The 22,226-nt window shown below is 42.1% G+C and overlaps 1 protein-coding gene across 1 annotated transcript in view; it reads left to right on the forward strand.

Moving 5' to 3' along the window:
• The window catches only part of USP11 (ubiquitin specific peptidase 11), a 3,313,221-nt gene that overhangs the window by 1,461,951 nt on the left and 1,829,044 nt on the right, over positions 1-22,226 (forward strand). Inside the window, exon 12 of the mRNA XM_044080280.1 lies at positions 5,005-5,163. Within this exon, the coding sequence (XP_043936215.1) occupies positions 5,005-5,163 (159 nt within the window). The remainder of the gene's footprint in view (positions 1-5,004; positions 5,164-22,226) is intronic.

A 22,226-nucleotide genomic window follows, 5' to 3' on the forward strand; every position in this document is an offset into this window, starting at 1 on the left:
GTATTCTCTTTCCTTGATATGTATAGTATTTCCTCCATGCAAATTAGAAATCTCTTCTGTCTCTTTATACCCTTCTCCATCTTAAGCCTCCTTAACTAAAATATTCCTCACTGTTGTTCCAACTACCCATTGTAGTAACTCCAAAATTTGTCTGTAGCTGACAGCAATTCGTGTGCTTTTCTGTGCTTACAATATATTTTGTTGTATTCTGTTAAGGTATTCATTCTAAATTTTTTATTGCATGTATTCATATTTTAATTGTGTTTCTTGCTTGTATTCTCTCTCTCATTATCTTGCATCTTGTTTCACAAATATCCTATGCCTTTGCAAAAGCAACAGAGACCTCCAAAGCAGACATCCAAGCAACCTCCACCCCCCAACACAAATCATGAAACACATACTTCACAAAACCAGTGTGCCATGCAATCACAGCCCTTAAGGCAAAATAACATACCCAACATACTAGTAATAGGTGACTCTATAGTCAGGCACACTGATGTCCCACTCACTAGGCTGAATAAGAAGGTTACCGTTAGCGGTCTGTCGGGCGCCAGGATCTGCCACATAACACAAGCACTCAGGTCACTCCAGAACAAGTACAAATATGACTCTGTCATTGTCCATGTTGGTGTGAATGACCTGAGCCGTACCTCCCTGGACTACATGAAAACAGACATGAAATAGCGCTCTGATCTTGTAGCCCAGGCCGGTATGACCCTGACCATGAGTAACATTCTGCCCTCACCAAGAATGATACCACAGTATAAAGAAAAAAATGATCAATTTCAACAATTGGCTAAGTTTCTGATGTCATTCAAAGGGGATCCAGTGTCTGTCCGCCTGGGATGACACGCTCGACAAGCCACTCTGCTTCGCTAGAGACGCACCTGTCACCCTTACGCTTTTGAATACTAGCCAAGGCTCTTTTCACCCCCATAGTGCCTTTTTTAGGCAAGGCTCAAAAGACAAACCCACCGCCATAAATAGCACAAGTAACAAAAAACTGAGGGTAATGCTACTCAATGCCAGAAGTCTAAACCTCAAAATGCACGCACTCTAGGCACTCCTCAGTATGGAGAAAATCGATATATGTGCAGTAACAGAAACCTGGTTTAAGGCTCCAGAGAGTACCCCAGCACTACCAGGCTACATCTCATACCATACATTCTGGCCACAGAACCCGGACCGAAATACAAAAGGCGGGGGCGTATCCATATTCATCAAGGATACCCACACCTCCAGGTTAGTGGCACAGCACGATGCTTCAGAGATCATTCACGTGCAACTAACAATGGGCAAAACTGCAATTCAAATTGTAGCTTGCTACAGATCACCCACCATGTCCCAGGACCCCCATTCCGCATTTCTGGAAACACTGGGAAATATAAAGGTCCTACCAAACACCCTAATATTGGTTGATTTCAATTAACTAAACATTAATTGGGAGAACTACTCCAGTACTAACTCCCTTGCCCAACATTTCCTATAATTTATGAACTCAAACGCCCTGGATCAACTTGTCAACACTCCCACTAGAGGTGACAACATATTGGACCTGGTCATCACCAACATAGGCGACCGGTGCTCCACACCAGAGGTCAACCCCTCACTGGTTAGATATGACCATAAACAAATCACTTTGGATATCCACATTCCGCCCCCACCCCCGGACAAGGAAACCACCGTGAAAAACTTTTCAAATGCAAACTTCACATTACTTAAGACCGAGGTGGAAAGCTTCAAAGCCCCCATGCTAAAGGATAACATTGTCCAAGCTGCAAAATCCTTTACTAATGCATTCTACAGGCACCTACAAGAATGCATGGATCGTGCTATCCCAAGCAAAACCAAGACTCACTCCTCTAAAAAAAGGAAACCAGTCTAGTGGACTTCTGCCATAAACAAGCTATACAATAGAAGGAGGAAACTAGTACAGAAAAGAGTAAAATCCCAAGAAGAGAAGACATCCCTGATCAGTATCAGCAAGAAACTACGATCCCTCATAAAATCATCCAAGGCGAGTTTCAAAAGAAAAATTGCCAAGGACTCCAAAGATAACCACAAGGCATTCTTTAGCTATGTCAATAATCTAAGTGGCAATGCTCAGATCTGCTTGGAGTTAGTGCAAAATGGTACAAAATACACTGAACCGACCGATACTGCTAATATCCTGGCAGACAGGTTCAGTGCAAACTTCACCCCCCTCTCACCCCCAAAAGGGCCCATAACCGTACCAGAAGAATGTAGAGCTCCTGAAATCACAGACACTCAGGTTAAAACAGCCTTCTCCAAAGCCAAAAACACAGCATCAATGGGACCGGACGGTGTCCCAGGCTGCGCCCTACACTAGCTCAAAGACAAACTAACCCCTCACCTAAACACAATGTTCAAACTCAGCCTCTCCACAGGTTACGTACCAATAGAGTGGCGCACAGCAACAGTTATTCCGCTTTACAAAGGTGGAGCCACAACAGACCCTGGGAACTATCACTCTATAAGCCTGACTAGCTTGGTCTGCAAGGCTTTGGAGTGCATCATCATGGAGCTCATTAACAGAGACATTGGGAACCTCCAAACACTGGACCCTCCCCAGTTCGGCTTTAAGGGCAGATCATGCCTCCTAAACCTGGTGGACTTCTTTGAGACAGTTACCAAGGCTATAGACAAGGGAAAGGTGGTACACACAGACTACCTAGACCTCGCAAAGGCCTTTGACACCATTCCCCATTCTGGTATTGTAGACAAGCTCACCAGCCTGAACATAAACCCCTACATCACAAGATGGATTGCCACCTGGCTCACGGACAGAACTCACATGGTAAGAGTTGCAGGAGCTAGGTCTGACTCTAAACCGGTTACAAGTGGCATTCCCCATGGCTCAATCCTAGGACCCCTCCTGTTTGGCATATACTTCTCAGAGGTACAGGCAAGCACAAGAGGACTATGGCTGACCAAGTTCACAGACTACTGCAAACTAGGGGCTATAATTTACTCTCCGGCTGACACAGACATTGTGCAAAAGGGTCTCACTGAGACGGACACCTGGTGTCAAAATCATGGCCTCAAGCTAAATGCCAAAAAGTGCATAGTCATCCCCTTTGGAAAAAACAAAGTACCCACAAACTACCACATAGGTGGTAGTCCCCTAAATACGGAAGATGTAATAAGGAATCTGGGGACCCAAGTAGATAGTAAACTCTCCTTTGATAATCACATTGCCAAAGTGGTTAGAAAATCCTTCTACGTGGCACACCTTATCACAAAAGGGTTCACATCCAGATCAAAAGAGGTCATTGTGCCCCTCTACTCATCGCTCATCAGATCCATCATAGAGTACAATGCCCCATTTGGGATGCATCTTACAAGAAACCTCCAACAGCTGGAAAGACCACAGAAGTACCTCACCAAGAGGATCACTGGCCTCAAACAGATGCCCTATGCAGCTTGACTGAAGAAACTCCAGCTGTACTCTGTTGCATACAGCCTACTCGGAGGTGATCTTTGCCTGACATACAAGGCTATGTCCAACCCAGAACCGATGGACATGCTCCACCTAAAGAAAAGCTTATCCCCTCGAGCCACACACTCTACGGATCTAAACTTCACCACAACAATAAATATGACATGCTGGAGGGATAGATTCCTGTCAGAGACTTCCCATGCTTTGGAACAAGATTCCAATCTACATTAGGCAGAGCTCCTCGCTAACACTCTTCAAGAGAAACCTTGACGAGTGAATGGGAAACAGAAAGTTTATCCCAGGGATCACTTCAGTGGCTCTGCTGGACAGAGGCACAGGGACTAATCTAAGGGGGCGGCGAAAGCCAACACATTCTGGCTAGGCTTATAAATGCCTTCGGGCAGATAGCCTAGTACCTACCCATGAACCCATGAACCCACCTACCCACTTTTTAAGTGATATAGGCCTAGATAGCTGGATAACTACATTTTTTTGCTCCTGAATTTAAACTGTAGTAAGTCAACCAGTTGCTTTGAACATTGAGATGAAATGAAAATGGTGCTACCAGCACTGAATTTATGGGGAAACTTTCATTAAGCCAAAAACAAGGATATTAACATGAGCTCCTGTGCTGGACAATGTCCATATGTGATAACTTTGTACCCATATGGCTTCACAGAGAATGTATTGTTGTGAACACATTAACCCAGTGATCTGTGAAGCATTTCTGGGATCATATCATAGAGGGTTATGTTTGAGCTGCTGGCAAGTCCCTTCACATAGTCCTGAGTTAAACTCCCCTCAGCCTTCACTTGCATATTGCATGATTTATAGCAAGTTTATTAAGTCTATGTACTTCCTGATTGTATCTAAAAAGAGACCATTATGAACCATCCTTTTAACAGAGAGGGATAAAGCCCTGACTCTCGACTAGGTACTTGGGTGACAGAGAAGCAGGCAAAAGGGTAGTTGAAGAGGAGTGCCGGCTGTTAGTCTGGCCACCTTGTGGAGAGGGGCTGAGGTTGATCCTTTGAGATGAATGTGTTAACCATATCAGTGGAGCACTGCATTCCCTGTGGTAGGTATGTGCCCTTTGAGTCGAGCCCTAATGGAAGTCTATCCACAGGAAGAGAGAAAGTGTTTTTAAATATGAACCTGTCTTTTGTAGTAGATGACTGCAGCACTTTCAGCACTTGGTCATCTCCTCCCAGAACAAGCTGGTCAGTAGGACTGTTAAGAACAGAAGCTAGGTGGCCATCTGGGAGGTTAGGGAACCATAACATTGTTTTTTTCTTAAAAAGGAGAGATACATCAGCTTAGTGGTCATTACCTAATAAAGTAGTGAAACTGTGTCCTTTCTGTAAATACATACTTCCAGGTGTAATAAATTGTTTTCTGTGTCTGCTTAGGTAAAATAAAACGTTTAGCATTATTAGTTTTTAAAAATTTATTTCTTAGCTAATCTGTTTTTCAGTAGTTTTTAAAACATGAAGTGTTTCTTTAACTGTAAACTCCCTTCTGGTTTGTGCGGTGTCATTCTGCAGGCCAAGGTGAGCCACTTTGCATCACAGTTCATGGGTTATCAGCAGCATGACTCACAGGAACTGCTTTCTTTTCTTCTGGATGGACTCCATGAAGACTTGAACCGTGTGAAAAGGAAAGAGTATATTGAGCTTAAGGATGCCGAAGAGCGACCAGATGAGGTGAGATATGCCAATATCTAACAGTTCTCCATGAAACTTTTCTTTGTTGAGTAGGTGGACTAGTCAGACAGCTTTCAGCCATGACTTGAACACAAGCTGGACAATTCTTAGGTGATAAAAACAGCACACATTGACTAGACGGCTGTCTTACAGCAGTCATTCCTATAGCCATATTTGCCTGCTTTATTAACCAAAGTAGTCTTCTTTTGTATAATTTTAGTAAATACTTAAAATATGCACAAATTGGAGTGAATTCTTGGTACAGATGTCGAGAATTCATATTTGATGCACATTAATCTTAAAATAGAATGTTCTTCGTGTGTACACTGTTTGTTGAGCCCGCACTGGTGAAGTGTGAGGCCTAGTGATGAGGATGAAAAACAGAAGTGAGTTGTCAGTAATCCAGTTTGCAAGAGCTGTTTACAAATAGGGTGGTTACCTAGTTCCCTGGCACAGATATAAAATTTGAGTTTGTGGCAGCATGGAGTCTTATTGACTTGTAGCTGCAACCGTCTATAGCCACAGCCGTGTTTGATTGTATTGATGGTGACAAATGAGTTTGGTTGTATATTCCAGAGTGGTATATGTGTGAGGGACAGGTGGCTCTAAGAACATAGGTCCAAGCTTGATGTATGCCACTCTTTCTGTCCATAAAATGAGCATACAGTTGTTTTAAAACAGTATTGTTTGACCACATAAGGTTCTGGCCCAGAGGTTGTAGTTATTGGCTGTTTGGGCAATTTTTCCATCTCTCTCAACTTTCTGATTTAAAAGCCTGCATTTGCACTTGTTTCTTTCCTGTGACTAGTCTAGTTCAAATACAGTTTCGTAGTTTTAGCACTTGAATTTGCTTATTCGTGCTCAGCACTTGTTCAGAACTTGTAAGCACTAAAGAAGCTACAAATTACTACAGCACTCAGCCTTCCTCATTACCTAGAGGAAAACAGATGTTTATTGTGTTACACTGCTGCAGTCATTACACTTGGGTTATCCTGCCGTCAGGCGGTTCCCCAGTCGGCCTGAGTTGCAAAGTCTTGGACCGGTGTCCGTTGCTGTCGCCTCCTCCCTGACGTCAATGTGACAGGGGTATATAAGATGCAGCCTACGCCATTTTCTTCAGTCTTTCTTGCCGCGCGGTGCCCGAAGCAAAAGCAGTTCGCAAGTGCCGGTCGGCCGACTCCTGAGATTTTCATTCCGAATCCAGAACCAAAGTCTTCTACAAAGCTAAGTACCCCATTGGGGAAACTTTTTCTTGCTTCAGACCGATGTCAGTAAAAGTTGATAACTGTATTTCTTGTGGGAAGCAAATACCTCATAAGGATTTCCATTCTTATTGTATCCCATGCCTAGGCCCAGATCACGACGTCACTGGTTGTCGGTTTTGTGCTAGGTTTAACAAGCGCACTATTAAACGTCTCTTTGATTTTGCCCGACATTATTTTGGCAGAAAATTCAATTAAACCATGCCGTCGGAACTTCCGACGACCTGAATACATAAAAAGCGCAAAGACAAGGATAAGCATCAGAGGCCCAAAACTGACGACGAAGCCTCTTCTAGGCCAGTCGCCGGTTCTCCGGTTTTCAGCGAGGTGCCTTCGCAGCTCCTGATGACTGCTTCTGTAGAACCACAAGCCACCTCTGACTCCCACGTGGAGATGGCTGGGCCTTCGGACGGACAAGATTTTCAGCCTACCGAAACTATTCCTTCAGAGGGATCCGGAGTAGCTGATCAACCCGCAGCTTCAGAGGGTGTTTTCAGACCTACTCAATTAAGCATTAAATCTTCTGCCAAGTCTAAACCTCCTTTAAAAACAAAGGAACAAATACAGCATTCTCCAGGACAGGCCTCCATGCCTAAGAAACAAATGTTCAAAATGGCCAAAGACCTAATCACTCTGATCAGGGGGTCCCATCCCCCTCCTGATAAAAGGTCTAGACAGGATGCAGACAATGACTCATCCGACCAGGTATCCATTTCTTCAGACTCATCCTCAGACCTAGGATACTCTTTTACCCCCTTAGGAATCAATTCCATCCGCCTGAGGACTACTCCTTTGGGGAAACCTTACATACCATGAGGGAGCATTTCCATTGGGAAGGCCAGGATTACTCTGAATCCAAGAAAAGGCTCAGAGACTTCCTTTTATTACCTCAACACAGAACCTTGCTATTCCGCCAGTGTTAGATATTGTGGATGATGTGTATACTGAATCCAGCTTAAATCCTGATTCTTTACCTCCAGCCTCAGTTAAGCCTGACAGATACTACAGAGTCCCTGACTCACACAAATCTCTTTATAAAAGCCCTGTTGCTGACCCTGAAACTATTTCTCTGGGACCCAAAGGGGTTAAGGCCTCATCAGCAAAGAATCCAGTCCCCTCTGACAGAGATTCCAGAGCATTAGACAGATGGGGGAAGAAAGTATATATGTCTGCAACTTTAGCAATGAAGGCCTTAAATTGCCAGTTTCACATGCTAAAATATCAGCAATTTTTGATGTCTCAGTTGAAACAAAAAATGCTTCCAGATTCAGATCCTCCTAATTTTAAGGAAATGCAGGATTTATTGCATGCAGCTGAACAAGTGGGAAAACTTACTTTGCAATGTGGTTTTGATTCTTTAGAGGCCTCCTGTAGAGCAGCAGTTACAGGTTCTGTCATTTGAAGACCTGCTTGGTTAAAAGACCATTCGTTACCAGATCATGTTAAAGCAAAACTATTGGATGCACCTTTGCAGCAGGATGTGTTGTTTGGAGTTAAGGCAGAAGAGGTATTAAAGAAAATGGAGGATAAGGCAAAATCTATGCAAACGGTGAAGGATTTCTTACAGGTTCAGCCTCCTCGATTTAGCAGAAATTGGCCAACAAAGAATTGGTCCTTTCCAGTCACAGACAGACCTCAAAGGGGCAGATACAGACATCCAAGAGGTAGAGGTCAACCACAAGGTCCTTACAGGCCTCGACAATGGGGTGCATCAGGCCAGAAAGAGGGGGAAGACAGGCCCCAACCATATAAAAAACAGCCCCAATGACTTCCCACTACAGCTGCCAAACAGCTCTCTCTTGGCAGCCCCCTTGGGAGGAAAACTGGCACTTTTCTATCAATTGGCATATGATCACCAAAGACAAATGAGTTCTCAACATTATATCTCAAGGTTACAGGTTCCACTTTCACACTCTGCCATGGTTAAAAGGAATACCAAATCTGCCACCAAATCAATGGGCAGAGGCTCAAAAACAAATTACAACACTCATGGACATGAGAGCTATTCAAAAGGTACCACCACAGGAGCAAGGACAAGGATTTTACTCAAGACTCTTTCTGGTTCCCAGAAAGGACAAAGCCTGGAGGTCTATTCTGGATCTTTCTTCACTAAACACTTACCTAGATGTTCTGAAATTCAAAATGTTGACACTACAGCAGCTTCTTCCCATGCTGGGCAAGAAAGCTTGGCTCGTAACCTTGGACCTCAAGGAGGCATACCTGCATGTCCCTATCAGACAAAACTGCAGAAGATACCTCAGATTCATAGCTGGTTCTATGCACTATCAATTCTCTGCACTGCCCTTTGGCTTATCTACTGCGCCCAGGGTCTTCACAGAGTGCCTGGCACCAGTAATTGCATTTTGCAGACAGAAAGGAATTCAAATTTATCTGTACCTGGATGACTGCCTGATTCAAGCAGAGAGCAAGGACATTCTTCTAAAGCATCTGGCGTTTGTAAAAAAGTTATTAAGTTGCCTAGGGTACACAGTAAACGTAAAGAAATCAAAACTAGTGCCTTCACAAGAGATAATATTCCTGGGTGCCAGCTTGAATACAACAGCCCAGATGGCTTATCTCACGCCAGACAAGCAAGGACAACTGACTCGGTATTTTCAATTGATGGCAACAAGAACCCAACTCCCTGCAAGAAAAATTCTGCAGGCTTTGGGTTACATGGCATCTTGCATACTACTAATTCCATATGCCAGACTGCATATGAGGAAACTACAATGGTACCTAAAGAGTGTCTGGTCTCAACACTGTCAAAGTTTGGAAACAGTTATACCACTAATTCCTTGCCTTCAACAGGAGTTTCGATGGTGGGCTCAAGCTTGTCACCTCAACAAGGGACAGCCTTTTACTCAGCCCACAGCCAGGCAAACACTGACAATAGATGCATCGGATTACACCTGGGGAGCACACATGGCAGGAAAATGTATTCAGGGCAAGTGGCCCGCAGAACAAAGGCATCTTCACATCAATCAAAAAGAGATGCTAGCTGTACGAAATGCCCTTATACCCTTCAAGGACCTGCTGCATCCAGGACAACTACTACTAAAGACAGACAACACCATGGTTATGTGGTACATAAACAAGCAAGGGGGTACTCACTCTTATCCCCTCTGCAGACAAGCCATGACCTTGTGGAACACAGCTCTAAACTATCAAGTTCATCTGCAAGCACAATTCCTGCCAGGAGAGAAAAACACACTGGCAGACGACTTAAGCAGAAACATCATGGATCCACAAATAGGAATTGAATCCACAAATATTCAGACTGATAACACAGAAATGGTGGAGCCCGGACATAGATCTGTTTGCATCCCCAATGAACTGCCAGCTATAGAAATTCTGCACAAGGACTTACCATCCACAAACATGGAAAGTGGATGCCCTCTCATTCAGCTGGAAAAACCTACAAGTATATGCTTTCCCACCACCTCTCCTTCCAAAGGTACTCATAAAAGCCAGGCAAGAAGAGCCAAAGATGATCCTGATTGCACCAGACTGGCCATGCCAGCACTGGCACCCAATCTTAAAGAACTTAGCACAAGGACCACCCTGGATTTTGCCTCAAATCCCACATCTGCTGACTCAGCACAACAATCAGATACTTCACAGCCAGCTAAAGACTTTAAACCTGGCTGCATGGAAGATTCCTTAGTCAAGCAAACAATGCCTCTCTCCAAAGCTGTTATGGATGTCATTCTGGAGGCCACAAGGCCTAGTACCAGGAAAGCCTATTCGGATAAATGGAAGAGATTCTGTGCCTGGAACCAGGCTCACTGCCTTGACCCTCTTGTCCCAAATATTCCTCAGATGATACAATATTTAACTGAGATGCTGGACAAAGGCCTCTCCTTTTCATCCATCAAGATCCACGCCTCAGCCATCTGTGCTCATTACAACACGGATCCACCAATTTTCTCTAATCCTTTGCTAAAACAGTATCTCAGATGGGCTAAAAACATAAGACCGCCCCGTAAAGCACCTACTCCAACTTGGGACCTCAACTTTGTGTTGGAAAATTTAACTTTACCTCCTTTTGAGCCAGCTAACACAGCAGATTTAAAATATATCTCTTGGAAAACTGCTCTGCTCCTGGCAATAACATCAGCACGAAGAGTTTCAGAATTACAGGCACTAATGGCAGTGGAACCTTTCATCATTTTCCACCAAGACAGGGTGTCTTTAAGAACTAACCCTATGTTTATGCCAAAGGTGGTATCAAGTGTGGCTCTAAACCAAACTGTTCACTTGCCAACTTTTTATCCAAATCCACAGAATAAAGGGGAGAGACTACTGCATTCTTTGGACATACACAGGCAGTTATGTTTCTACTTGGACAAAACCAAAGCTTTTAGAAAATCTGAGCAATTATTGGTAGCATATGTTGCAGGAGCACAGGGAAAAGCCATTTCAAAACCGACCATTTCAAAATGAATAGGACACTGTATATATTTCTGTTATACATATGGGAAACCTGTACCTAACAGCATTAGATCTCACTCCACCAGGGCAACAGCCACTTCAACTGCCTACCTCAGGGGAGTACCTACCAAGGACATTTTGGAAGCAGCAACTTGGAGTTCTGTACATACCTTCACCAAGCATTACCATCTGCCTCTATACTCTAAATCCAGAGCTGGCTTCACCACTGCAGTGCTACAGGGCCTTATAGCCACCCCTAATGCCTTACAGAACCAGCCACCCTACCTCAGCTTTGGGATTCTACCCAAGTATAATGACTGCAGCAGTGTAACACGATGAACATAGTACAGTTTTGTACCTCCCATAAATGTAGATGTTTGAGTGTAAACACTGCTGCAGTCCAGGTTACCGTCCCTCCTTCCCCTCTTGCTTGCTGATACATACCTATGTCTTCTACCCTTTACTACCTATGGGGAGTATTTGCTGGTATCTGAAAGTTGTTGATTGCTTTTCTTATGTATCTTTTATTAGCAATTTGAATTGCCTACCTCTTTGGGGGCACCTGACATCTGGGGCAAGAAAAACTGAAGAAAATGGCATCTGGTGCATCTTATATACCCCTGTCGCACTGACATCAGGGAGGAGGTGACAGCAACCGACGCCGGACCAAGACTTTGGAACTCAGGCCGACTGGGGAACCGCCTGACGGCAGGATAACCAAAGTTTAATGACTGCAGCAGTGTATACACTCGAACATCTACATTTATGGTAGGTACAAAACTGTACTTTTTTGTACTTACTTTCCTCACTTTCTTAGAGAAAAACAGCTCTTGTACTCACTTTCCTCACTTGTCTAGAGGAAAATAGTTTTTTATTCAGGCATGTCCAAGGGTCACCTCCCAGTGTTCTGTCCTGTCTATTTGATGAATCTGGGCATCTTGGGGCAATGTAGCAATTGCCTCATGTACACAGACAGCCTTCTCCTCCTACCACCCAACACTACAACCTGTGAGAGATGCACTTATCTAGCCAAACTGGAGGTAAAGCTCTCTCCAACCAAAACTGAACTTGACAGTCAAGAGGAGAAGGTAAACACTTGCACCACACCACACTCATCACTTAGTCCCACTAAACCTACACCACGAAAATCCACACACAGAAACACAAAAACATTTGCAGAGGCTCTCAATAATAATCTGCTCAAGCAAGAGACCTCCAAAGCAGAAACGCAAGCAGCCCCCCCCCCAACACAACCCAAATGACACATAGCCCACAGACTCAGTGTGCCACTCAACCACAGCCCATAAGGCAAAACAATGTACCCAACACAATAGTGATAGGTGACTATAGTCAGGCACTCTGATCTCCCACTCACCAGGCTAAACAAGGAGAAGGTTACTGTCAGCTGCCTGTCGGGTGCCAGGATCCGCCACATAACCCACACACTCTGGTCACTCCACAACAAATATAAATATGACTGTCATTGTCCATGTTGGTGTGAATGACCCAAGACGTACCTCCCTGGACTACATGAAAAGAGACATGGAAGAACGCTCCGATCTTGTAGCCCAGGCAGGTATGACCCTAGCCCTGAGTAGCATCCTGCCATTGCCCAGAATGATACCACAATATAAGGACAAAATGATTGACTTTAACAATTGGCTAAGTTTCTGGTGTCATTCTAAGGGGATCCAGTATCTGTCTGCTTGGGACGATATGGTCGACAGATTACAATGCTTTGCCAGAGATGGCCTGCACCTGTCACCCCTGGGATTCCAGGTTCTGGCTAAGGCTCTTGCTGCCCCATAGTGCCTTTTAGGCAAGGTTCAAATGACAAATTCACCACTGTAACAGAAACAGGTAAGCAAAAACTGAGGGTAAGGCTACTCAATGCTAGAAGTCTAAATCTCAAAATGCACTCCCTCGAGGCACTCCTTAAAATTGAGAACATCGATATCTGTGCAGTGACTGAGACCTGGTTCAAGGCTCCAGAGAGCACCCCTGCATTACCAGGCTATAACTCGTACCACACTTTTCGGCCATCTAATCTGGACCAGAATACCAAAGGTGGAGGTGTGTCCATATTCATTAAGGATATCCACACCTCCAGGATAGTTGCTCAGCATAATGCATCAGAGACTATCCAAGTGCAACTAACTCTGGGCAAAACTGCAGTCCAAATTGTAGCTTGCTACAGATCCCCCACCATGCCCCAGGATTCCCACTCCTCTTTTCTTGATGTACTGGAAAATATTAGGGTTCAACCAAACACCCTAATAATGGGCGATTTCAACTACCCCAGCATTAACTGGGAAAACTACTTATGTACCAACTCCTTCGCTCAGTGCTTTCTGGAATTCATAAATTCCAGTGCCCTGGATCAGTTTATCTACACCCCCACCAGGGGCAACAGTATCCTAGACCTAGTCATTACCAACATGAGTGACCGGTGTTCCACACCTGAAGTAAACTCCTCGTTGGTCAGATCCGACCATAAGCTAATCACCCTAGATATCCACACACACACACCCCCCCCCACAATTAAGGAAACCACGGTAAAAATTTTCTCCAGAGCCAACTTTATGCTTCTCAAAACAGAAGTGGCGAACTTTGACAACCATGCAGATGGACAATACAGTTACGACTGCTGAATCCTATACAAATGCACTCTATAAGCACTTACACGAGTGCATGGGTCGTGCTATCCCAAACAGAATCAAGACGCTATCTTCCAAGAAAAGGAAGACAATCTAGTGGTCCCCTGCCATAAACAATCTCTACAATAGAAGGAAGTAACTGTTGCAAAAGACAGTAAAATCCCATGAGTGGAGGAGCTCCCTGATCAGCCTCAGTAAGAAGCTGAGATCCGTTATAAGATCCTCCAAAGTTAGCTACGAAAACAAAATCACCATGGATTTTAAGAACAACCACAAAGCATTGTATAGCTATGTCAAGACTCTCAATGGCAACACCCAGATCTCCTCTGAGTTGCAGCACAAAGGCACGAAAATTACAGAACCAACTGATATTGCCAGCATCCTAGCCAGATAGGTTCAGTGCTAACTTTACCCCCCTCTCACCCCCTAAAGGGCCCATATCTATACAGGAAGAATGCAGAGTCCCTGTAATCACAACTATGCATGTAAAAGCTGTACTCTAAAACCAGAAACGCAGCATCCATGGGACCAGACAACATCCCAGACTGCATCTGAATCTGGAGCGTTTCTCCCCGGGCCTCCGCTGAAAACAGGCTCTGTGGAACCTAGTCGGACATTCCCGGTCAACAAATGTTAAATAAATAAATAAATAAAATTAAAAATAAAAATTTTACACGAACTTTAGAATGAACTGGCTCCCCACCTAAGCACCATGTTCAATCATAGCCTCATGTCAGGCTTTGTGCCCACTGAGTGGCGCACAGCAGCAGTTATCCCACTCCACAAAGGGGGAGCCACCATTAATCCTGGGAACTATCTCCCTATTAGCCTGACGAGTCTGGTCTATAAGGACAGGGAACGTATCATCATGGAACTCATAAACAAAGACATTGATAACCTCCAAACTCTGGACCCCACCCTGTTCGGGTTTGTGAAAGGCAGATCATGCCTCTTGAACCTGATCGACTTCTTTGAGGCGGTCACCAAAGCCGTAGACGAGGGTAAAGTGGTTCATACAGCCTATCTTGACCTCACCAAGGCTTTCGACACCATCCCCTATCCTGGAATTACAGCTAAACTCACTAAACTAGGTATAAATCCCTATGTCATAAGATGGGTTGCCAACTGGCTCACTGACAGAACCCACACTGTAAAAGTTGCAGACTCCAAATCTGACTTCAAACTAGTGACAAGTGGAGTACCACAGGTTTTAGTCCTGGGACCTCTCCTGTTTGGTATCTACTTCTCTGAAGTACAGGCTAACACAGAAGGCCTTTGGCTAACGAAGTTCCTAGATGACTGCAAACCAGGAGCCTTAGTAGAGTCCCCAAATGATGTGGACATCCTACAGAAGGGCCTCACTGAGCAAGATGCCTGGTGGCAGAGCCATGGCCTCAAGCTCAATGCCAAAAAGTGCATTGTCACCCCCATTGGTAAAAACTAAAAACTCCCTATCCGTGAACTACCACATAGGCGGCAGTCTTCTTAACGTCGAATGTGTGATAAGAGACCTTGGGACCCAGATGGACATTAGTCTCTCCTTTGATCATCACATTTCCATAGTAGTCAGGAAGGCCTTCTACATGGCACACCTCATCACAAAAGGGTTCTCATCCAGGTAAAAGGTCATTGTTCCCCTCTACTCGACACTCATTAGACCCATTATAGAGTACAAACGCCTCTTTTGGAATGTACCTCACAAGACATCTGCAGCAGCTAGAAAGGCTGCAGAAGTACATCACAGAGGATTACTGGCCTCAAACAGATGCTATACACTGACGGTCTCAAGAAAACTCCAGCTTTACTCCATAGCATGTCGTCTACTCCGAGGTGATCTCTGCCTAACATATAAAGCTTTGTCAAACCCACAGCTGTTGGACATGCTACACCTAAAGAAGTCCCAATCCCTCCGAGCTACATGCTCTAGGGACCTAAACCTTGTCACCACAATAAACAGGACATGCTGGGAAGGATAGATTCCTGTCCCAGACACTTCCCATACTCTGGAACAAGCTACCCATCTATGTCAAGCAAAGTTCCTCATTAGCACTCTTCAAGAAAAATCTTGATGAGTGGATGGGAAATAATAAATTCACCCCGGGGATTACTTCAGTGGCCCTGCTCGACAGGGGCACAGGAAAATAACTTTCTTGGGTGGCATAAGCCAGGGAACCTTGTTGGATAGGCTTACTTAGGCCCTTGGGCCGATAGCCTAGTACTTACCTATGATGCCATTTTGTGTTCTGTGGGCTTATGGTGCAGTACAAGAAGAAATTGTGGCAGTAGGAGTGGGTCATTATCTTTAGAGCATGAGTCTATGGAGGTAATCTAAGTATTGTAGAAAGTGATTTGCAAGACATTGACTTTTCTTGATTGTGTTGGAGTGGTTAATAGAAGGGATTGCTAGGGTAATAAAATTACACATTTTGTATACAAAAGTTTATATCAATCTTGGATGGCTACCTAGAGCGAACAAGGAAAGTGCATATATGAGGCATGCCATTTAATTTTTTTTTGGCAGTTGTCTTTTTTTCTTTTCTTTTTTTTGTCAGTGACTTGCTATTCTGTTTGAGTTTTGTTATTTTTACAGGTATAGTTTGAGATACTTGGTTTTCTTTTCAATCCATTTAATGTTGTGGATTGTAGGATAATGTGGGCTTGAACCAGAACCTCAAATATTTCAAGAGCTGAGCTTGTTCTGCATGGCTTGTTAAGACTGGTGTACTTTTTAAGCCTTTATCGGGTTCCAAAATAAATAACACTTTTATTGATAAGTCTGTGTTTTCTGTGTTAAGTGCAATTATTGAATTTTTAAAATCCTTTGGAATATTTTGTAAAGCACGTTGATGAGGCTGGAGCAAAGTAGTGCAGTATACATATATGAATATTTAAGGGACCCTTCAGGTCTGAGGTAAAGTTCAAGATACAGAAAAAAATTAAGTATGTGCCTAAAATTAAAGCCTTGGGCTATTTTGAGTAATGTGTTAGTTTTAGAAGAGCATTCCCTCAACTTGACAAGGGCATTTCAGTCCTGGAGACAGACTGATAACCATTTGATAGGTTCCATGCTGAAGTTTAATTTTGTAGTTGCACTTCCTGATTGCATCAGCTTTCTTTGGTACCCAAAGCTTTCTGTAAAATGAAGGATCCTACCTATAAGAGTCAAGACTGTCGAGGACTTAGTTGATGAAAATGTAGTATTTTTTTCTGTGACTCTTTTTTGCTACTCTACCTGCTGATAATCAAGAATTCCCCTATCAGCTGCACCCATTTCCCTTCTTTTGGGTATTCCCAGTGATGTCAAAGATCATTTGGAGGGTGGTGTTTCACAGTGGCTGTGGCAGTGTTTTTGCTCTCACTGTTATCTCAACAATGTGTTTGCATTTTGTTTGGCTGTAATCCCATCCTTGGTTGCTAACTTGAAGTCCTGCTTCGCTGCAGAACATCTGGTGCCTTCACTTCAATATGTGTGTGCTCCCACACGTGTATTGTACAAGAGCTACCATCACCAGCTTGGGACTCCCAGACTACCCATTATAGTATTTCATTCATTTGGTCTTGACAAATTGTGTTAACAGACAATGTTTTGAAACCATCTCATTTTGTGTGTAGACCAATTCCTGTGACAGCTTAAATAAGATTGAAATATTTGAGATGGACTTAGACTGCTTTTACTTTGGATGGTAGTTTTGTGGAAGAGCGTTCTGATTGCCTTATTACATCTTTAAACTTGGGGTGGAGTAATTGAACAAATGGGCTATAGGTTTTGTACTGGTATTGGTTAAAAACTTTTAAGTGAAAGCAAACATGCAGAATTGTTTAGTTTTCACATTTTACTTTTCCATAGTAATAATTGCACTATACTGGCATATGACAGAATGAGAAATATAGACATGATAAAAGCAATGCGCAGTATCAGAACATACCAAGATCTGTCATACACTATTGCAAATAAGCTAAAGATATCAGCACAGACAAAAATACTTAGATGATATGCAGATTAACATAAAGGAAAATATAAATAAGCAATTTATTGATGACCCAGAAAAGTTTTATAGAGAATTGGGAAACAAGGCAAAAGGAATAGAAACATACTAAAAAAAGAAGAAATAGAGACGTTTTGAAGAAATACCAACGAAAATCCTGTGGAAAGTAATAAAGATGCTAAATGGATAGAAGAAGAAAAAGAAAAGTTCAAATGTAAAGGAGATGAAATGGGATGAAGTAACTGTCTGAGAAATTGAAACAAAATTAAGAAAATCTCCTAACTGGAAAACCCCAGGCCTAGATGCAATGCCTAACTTTGTGCTAGAAGTATTAACATTTTTATGTGAAGATTTAGCCATGACTAAGAACTATTTATATGCACACCCAGAACAGACACCAGTTTGATTAACAGGAAAAACGGTACTCCTCCTCAAGAGTAAACCTGCGAGATACCCTAAAAACTATAGATCAATAACTTGCCTTCCAACAGTGTATAAACTATACATTGGAATTGATGCCAACAAGAGTTGGTAGTCATTTAGAAGAAAACTCAATCATGGCAGTAGAACAAAAGGCTTTGAGAAGAAAGTCCTATGGAACAAAGGATCATTTGTTGTTAAAGTCGTAATGGAGAATAGTAAAAAAGGAAATAATCTAAGTATGACATGGATAGACTACAAAAAAGCATTTGACAGAATCCCACATCCATGGGTACAGTTGTATAGGATACACAGCCTACATTGATCAATTACATTAGTGGCCATGAAAAAGTAGCAAACCACTCTGCAGGTAAACCATGATAAAGGACAAGCTATTATCCCAGGAATAAAAATTCAAAGGGGGATATTCCAAAGTAACTCGTCACTGTTGCTTTTTTGTTTTGTCCTTAACCCATTAAACTGTCTACTTAATAGATTAGGTCATGGCTACAGCTTCGTTCCTAGAAAACAAAGTGTAAAAACGTCTCGTCATCTTTTTGTGGATGATTTTAAAAGTGTATAGTTCATCAGATGAGGAACTGAAAGCACAGCTGCAAGTGATCAAAACTTTCTCATTTGATATAAGATTGTCATTTGGTCTTGATAAATGTGCCAAAGCAACCTTTAAAGCAGGAAAGCTGCAGTACCAAGAAAATATAATTCTAGGTCAGAAATGTGATTGTTAAAGAACTTGGGCAAAAGGGAGTGTACAAATAATTGGGAATTGATGGAGGATCAACACTAAAACATGAACAAATGTGAACAAAACTTAGTAAGGAATATTTTAGAAGACTAAAATTAATACTGAAAACAGCCCTGACAACTAATAAAAGTCCAGGCTAAAAAACAGTTTGTTCTTCCTGTTCTAACTTGGGATGATAGACTGGCCCCAAAAGGTATTGGATCAGTTGGGCAGGCAAACAAGAAAAAATGTTTCATGCTTTTCAGATGATTTATAAAAGTCATTGTATACCAAGATTATGTATTCCCTGTTCTGATGGAGATATGGGCCTCCTCAAAATTAGTTACACATATAGGTCTGCAGTTGTAAAACTGCATACACATCACAAGATCCAAATGTAGTGAAACTTTTAAAACATGAGGAGAACAAGTCTAAGATGACTTCCTTGCTTTAGCAGAAGCATATCTGTGTCAAGTGAGAATGGAAACTAAACCAGAAGTAGATAACAGGCAGCAACTAGATGTGTCAAAAAAAACAAAAGAATATAAGGTGAATGATAAGATGAGAAGGCAAGAAACGTGGAAAATGCATAAGTATAGCTACAAGTACAGAAAACTCCTGGAACAACCTCTTGTCAATCAGGATCTAACACAGGAATGGTTAAGGAGAGGTAAAGTTAAACCTCAACACAAAAGGTTCATATTTGCGTTCCAGGATAGTGGACTGAGTAAACATTGGTTTACACAGTCCACTGAACATGTCGGAGAAACAGACAACTGCAGGTTTTGTAAAACAGAATTGGAAACAGTCGCACACTTTGTTGCTGGGTGTGATATACTAATGGCCAAAGGCCGGTATAGTAAAAGGCATAATAATGTGGCAAGATTGTTACATTGGGGGGTTTGTAAATGTTATAATATTGAAGTAGCCAAGGAGCATTGGAAACATGAGCCACAGAATGTTATAGAAAATGATGTTTATATCATGAGATCATCCATAACCAACAGTTAAAAAAATAGATGTGAGAAAAAAGTTATAGTAGTAGATGTAAAAAGCGCCATTGATCATTTAATTTGCTACACCCAATGATTGCAGAGTCTGATGTACAGAGACACACAGTCATAAAATACCAGGATTTGCAGACAGACCAGGGAAATGTGGAAGAAGAATACCAAAACAGTTTCAATAGTCGTAGGAGCAGTGGATCTCATAAAAAAGTATTTATAGCCATATTCAGATAGGTTACTAATACGTGTAACTCCTTATGAATTGCAGAAGGAATCAATTATGGACACATTGCAGTTGCTGCGAAGAACGCTTTTGGCTAACATCAAATATTGAAACAACTCAACAACTTAAGGTGGATAATTACAGCACCATTTAACAGCAGTTGTTTTTCACTGATTTCAACATGCACATGTTGAGAAAGGCAGTTGGAAAGACTAATGAAAACAGTAATGGTATAGGGTTACCACCTGTCCCACTTTGCGAGGGACGGTCCCTCTTTGGGCAATCGTGTCCTGCAAAAAATTGAAAAAATGGCAAATGTCCTGAGATTTTAGGAAAGTTGTTGAAATGCTTCTGTAGTTCTGGGAGCAATCTCTTATTCAACCCATATGCTGGTAATTTTTCCCTGTTTCCGCACTCCTCTATTCCATGCATAAAAATCAAGTGAAGTGGAATGGAAGACAAAACGTCAGAGCCTGTAGTGTTAAAAGTGCATTATTTGTGCTCCTTTTGTAGCTTAGCCAGAATTATTCCGCTTGCCACCTAACTGAACTGTAGGTCAGCTGGCTTGCTGGGGCAATTAGAGAGCATCCTGTTTTGGCCTGTGTGAGACTAGTGACTTGGGTGAGGAAGAGTCTATACGGACTGGAAGAGTGAAGAGGCTTTTGCTTTTTGTGGGGAAGAGTGTATCCTGAGGCACCCCCTTGGAATAATGTCTTTAAGACCAAAGATGCTACTAGGGTGTTTAGCTTAAAAGAATATCTGGGCTTGTGGGTGTATCCCTTTGGAAGAATGAGAGATTTCCTCAGTGGACTGGAGAGGGTTGGCAAAATAGTCACGTTATTAACCTCACAAATACAAGGTATTTTGTTTGATCTAACCTCTGGTTATTTTCTAGGTTTATAATAGTCTGAAGACTGATACCCTGTTATTTTATTAATACTTGTGATGGTCTGAGTAGCTCTGTAAGTAGCACACTTGCCTTTGGTGCTGGAAGATCAGAAGGCTGTGGGTAATATTACCACACTGGGTAGATGGATTAATTTTAGGGCTATGGATTTAGCATAATTGTTAAGGACTTCACCTCACAAACACAAGGGACAGGGTTTGATCCAGTCTTCAGGTTACTGGCTCAACTTAGTTTTCTTTCATAATAGTTGGCCTCGTATTCAATTATGAACCTGTAAGCAATGAGGAGCAGACAATTTTTTTAAAGTTTACATGGTCTAGTCTTCACAATTAAACACCAGGACTTTTTTGCCACAGGCAGCAGTTATCTGGCACCTTTAAGACTTTCCTACATTGTAAAACCCTGTAAAACCCATATCCCCTTCTCCCCAGAGCTCATTTGCATTTGAGACTGCAGCAAGAGGAGAAGAAGCACCCAGGCTTGCTGGCAGTGAATTTAACCTTTATTAAGTTTTTAATTAGATTTTAAATAAACAGATTGATCATGACAATAATTGTATTTAGAAATTTGTGAGCATAAAAAAAGAACAGTTGGAATGAGAACAATCAAGAACAACTGTTTACAAGAGTGTCTGCTAACAATGAAAATTCGCAAAAAATTCCTGTACGTTATTTATATTAGTATCAAGCAGTTCCTTGAAATTTTTTCCACATATTTGTAGTAGGAGGTGATTCTAGAAGATCTTGATTTAATGGTGGTAATTTCCCAATGACATACTTTATGAATTCTTTGAAAGAGGATGTTGCTTCAGTCTTCTAATTCTTAGTTATGACTTTCCTCACAATTGATGAAATAGACCATAGAAGAGAGTATTTCATTCCTTTAACACAAACAAGAAGGAATAAGGGTATTAAAAAGAATTAATGGTTTGCATAAAATAAAATTGTCCCCAATTAAAGCCTGTAGAAAAAGATAGTTATTCCAATAAAGTGCAAGTACAACACAAAGCACACGTGTTGCCATTCTGCTTTAAGCGTCTACATCTCCAACAAACTTTCTTCTGTTTAAACATTAATTCAGTTTTATGAGGTGTGAAGAAAGATCTGTCCAAGAATTTCCAAGTAAAGTTTCCGTTTAAAAGAAGTTTTCTGTTTGGAAGATATTAAAAATTATTTTGTCTTTATCTGGAGGTCTGTAAGTAAAATTTGTTCCAGTAATTATTGCAACTTTTTTCTTTCCTCACTACTCTATGTAATTTGAATATGAGATCCTCTCCCATTGTGTTTTGTTGGGTTAATAAAAATCCAGTTCATTTGGAGATAAGATCTCTTACCCTTGGTTGCATTAACTTATTGTCTGTAACCTTGTATATGCAACTACATATCTTTGCTTAAATCATATTTACTTATATCATCAACAGAATGC

The sequence above is a fragment of the Protopterus annectens genome, chromosome 8.part0, assembly GCF_019279795.1.
Source record: "Protopterus annectens isolate FY-2018-M chromosome 8.part0, PAN1.0, whole genome shotgun sequence".
Lineage (NCBI taxonomy): Eukaryota > Metazoa > Chordata > Ceratodontiformes > Protopteridae > Protopterus > Protopterus annectens.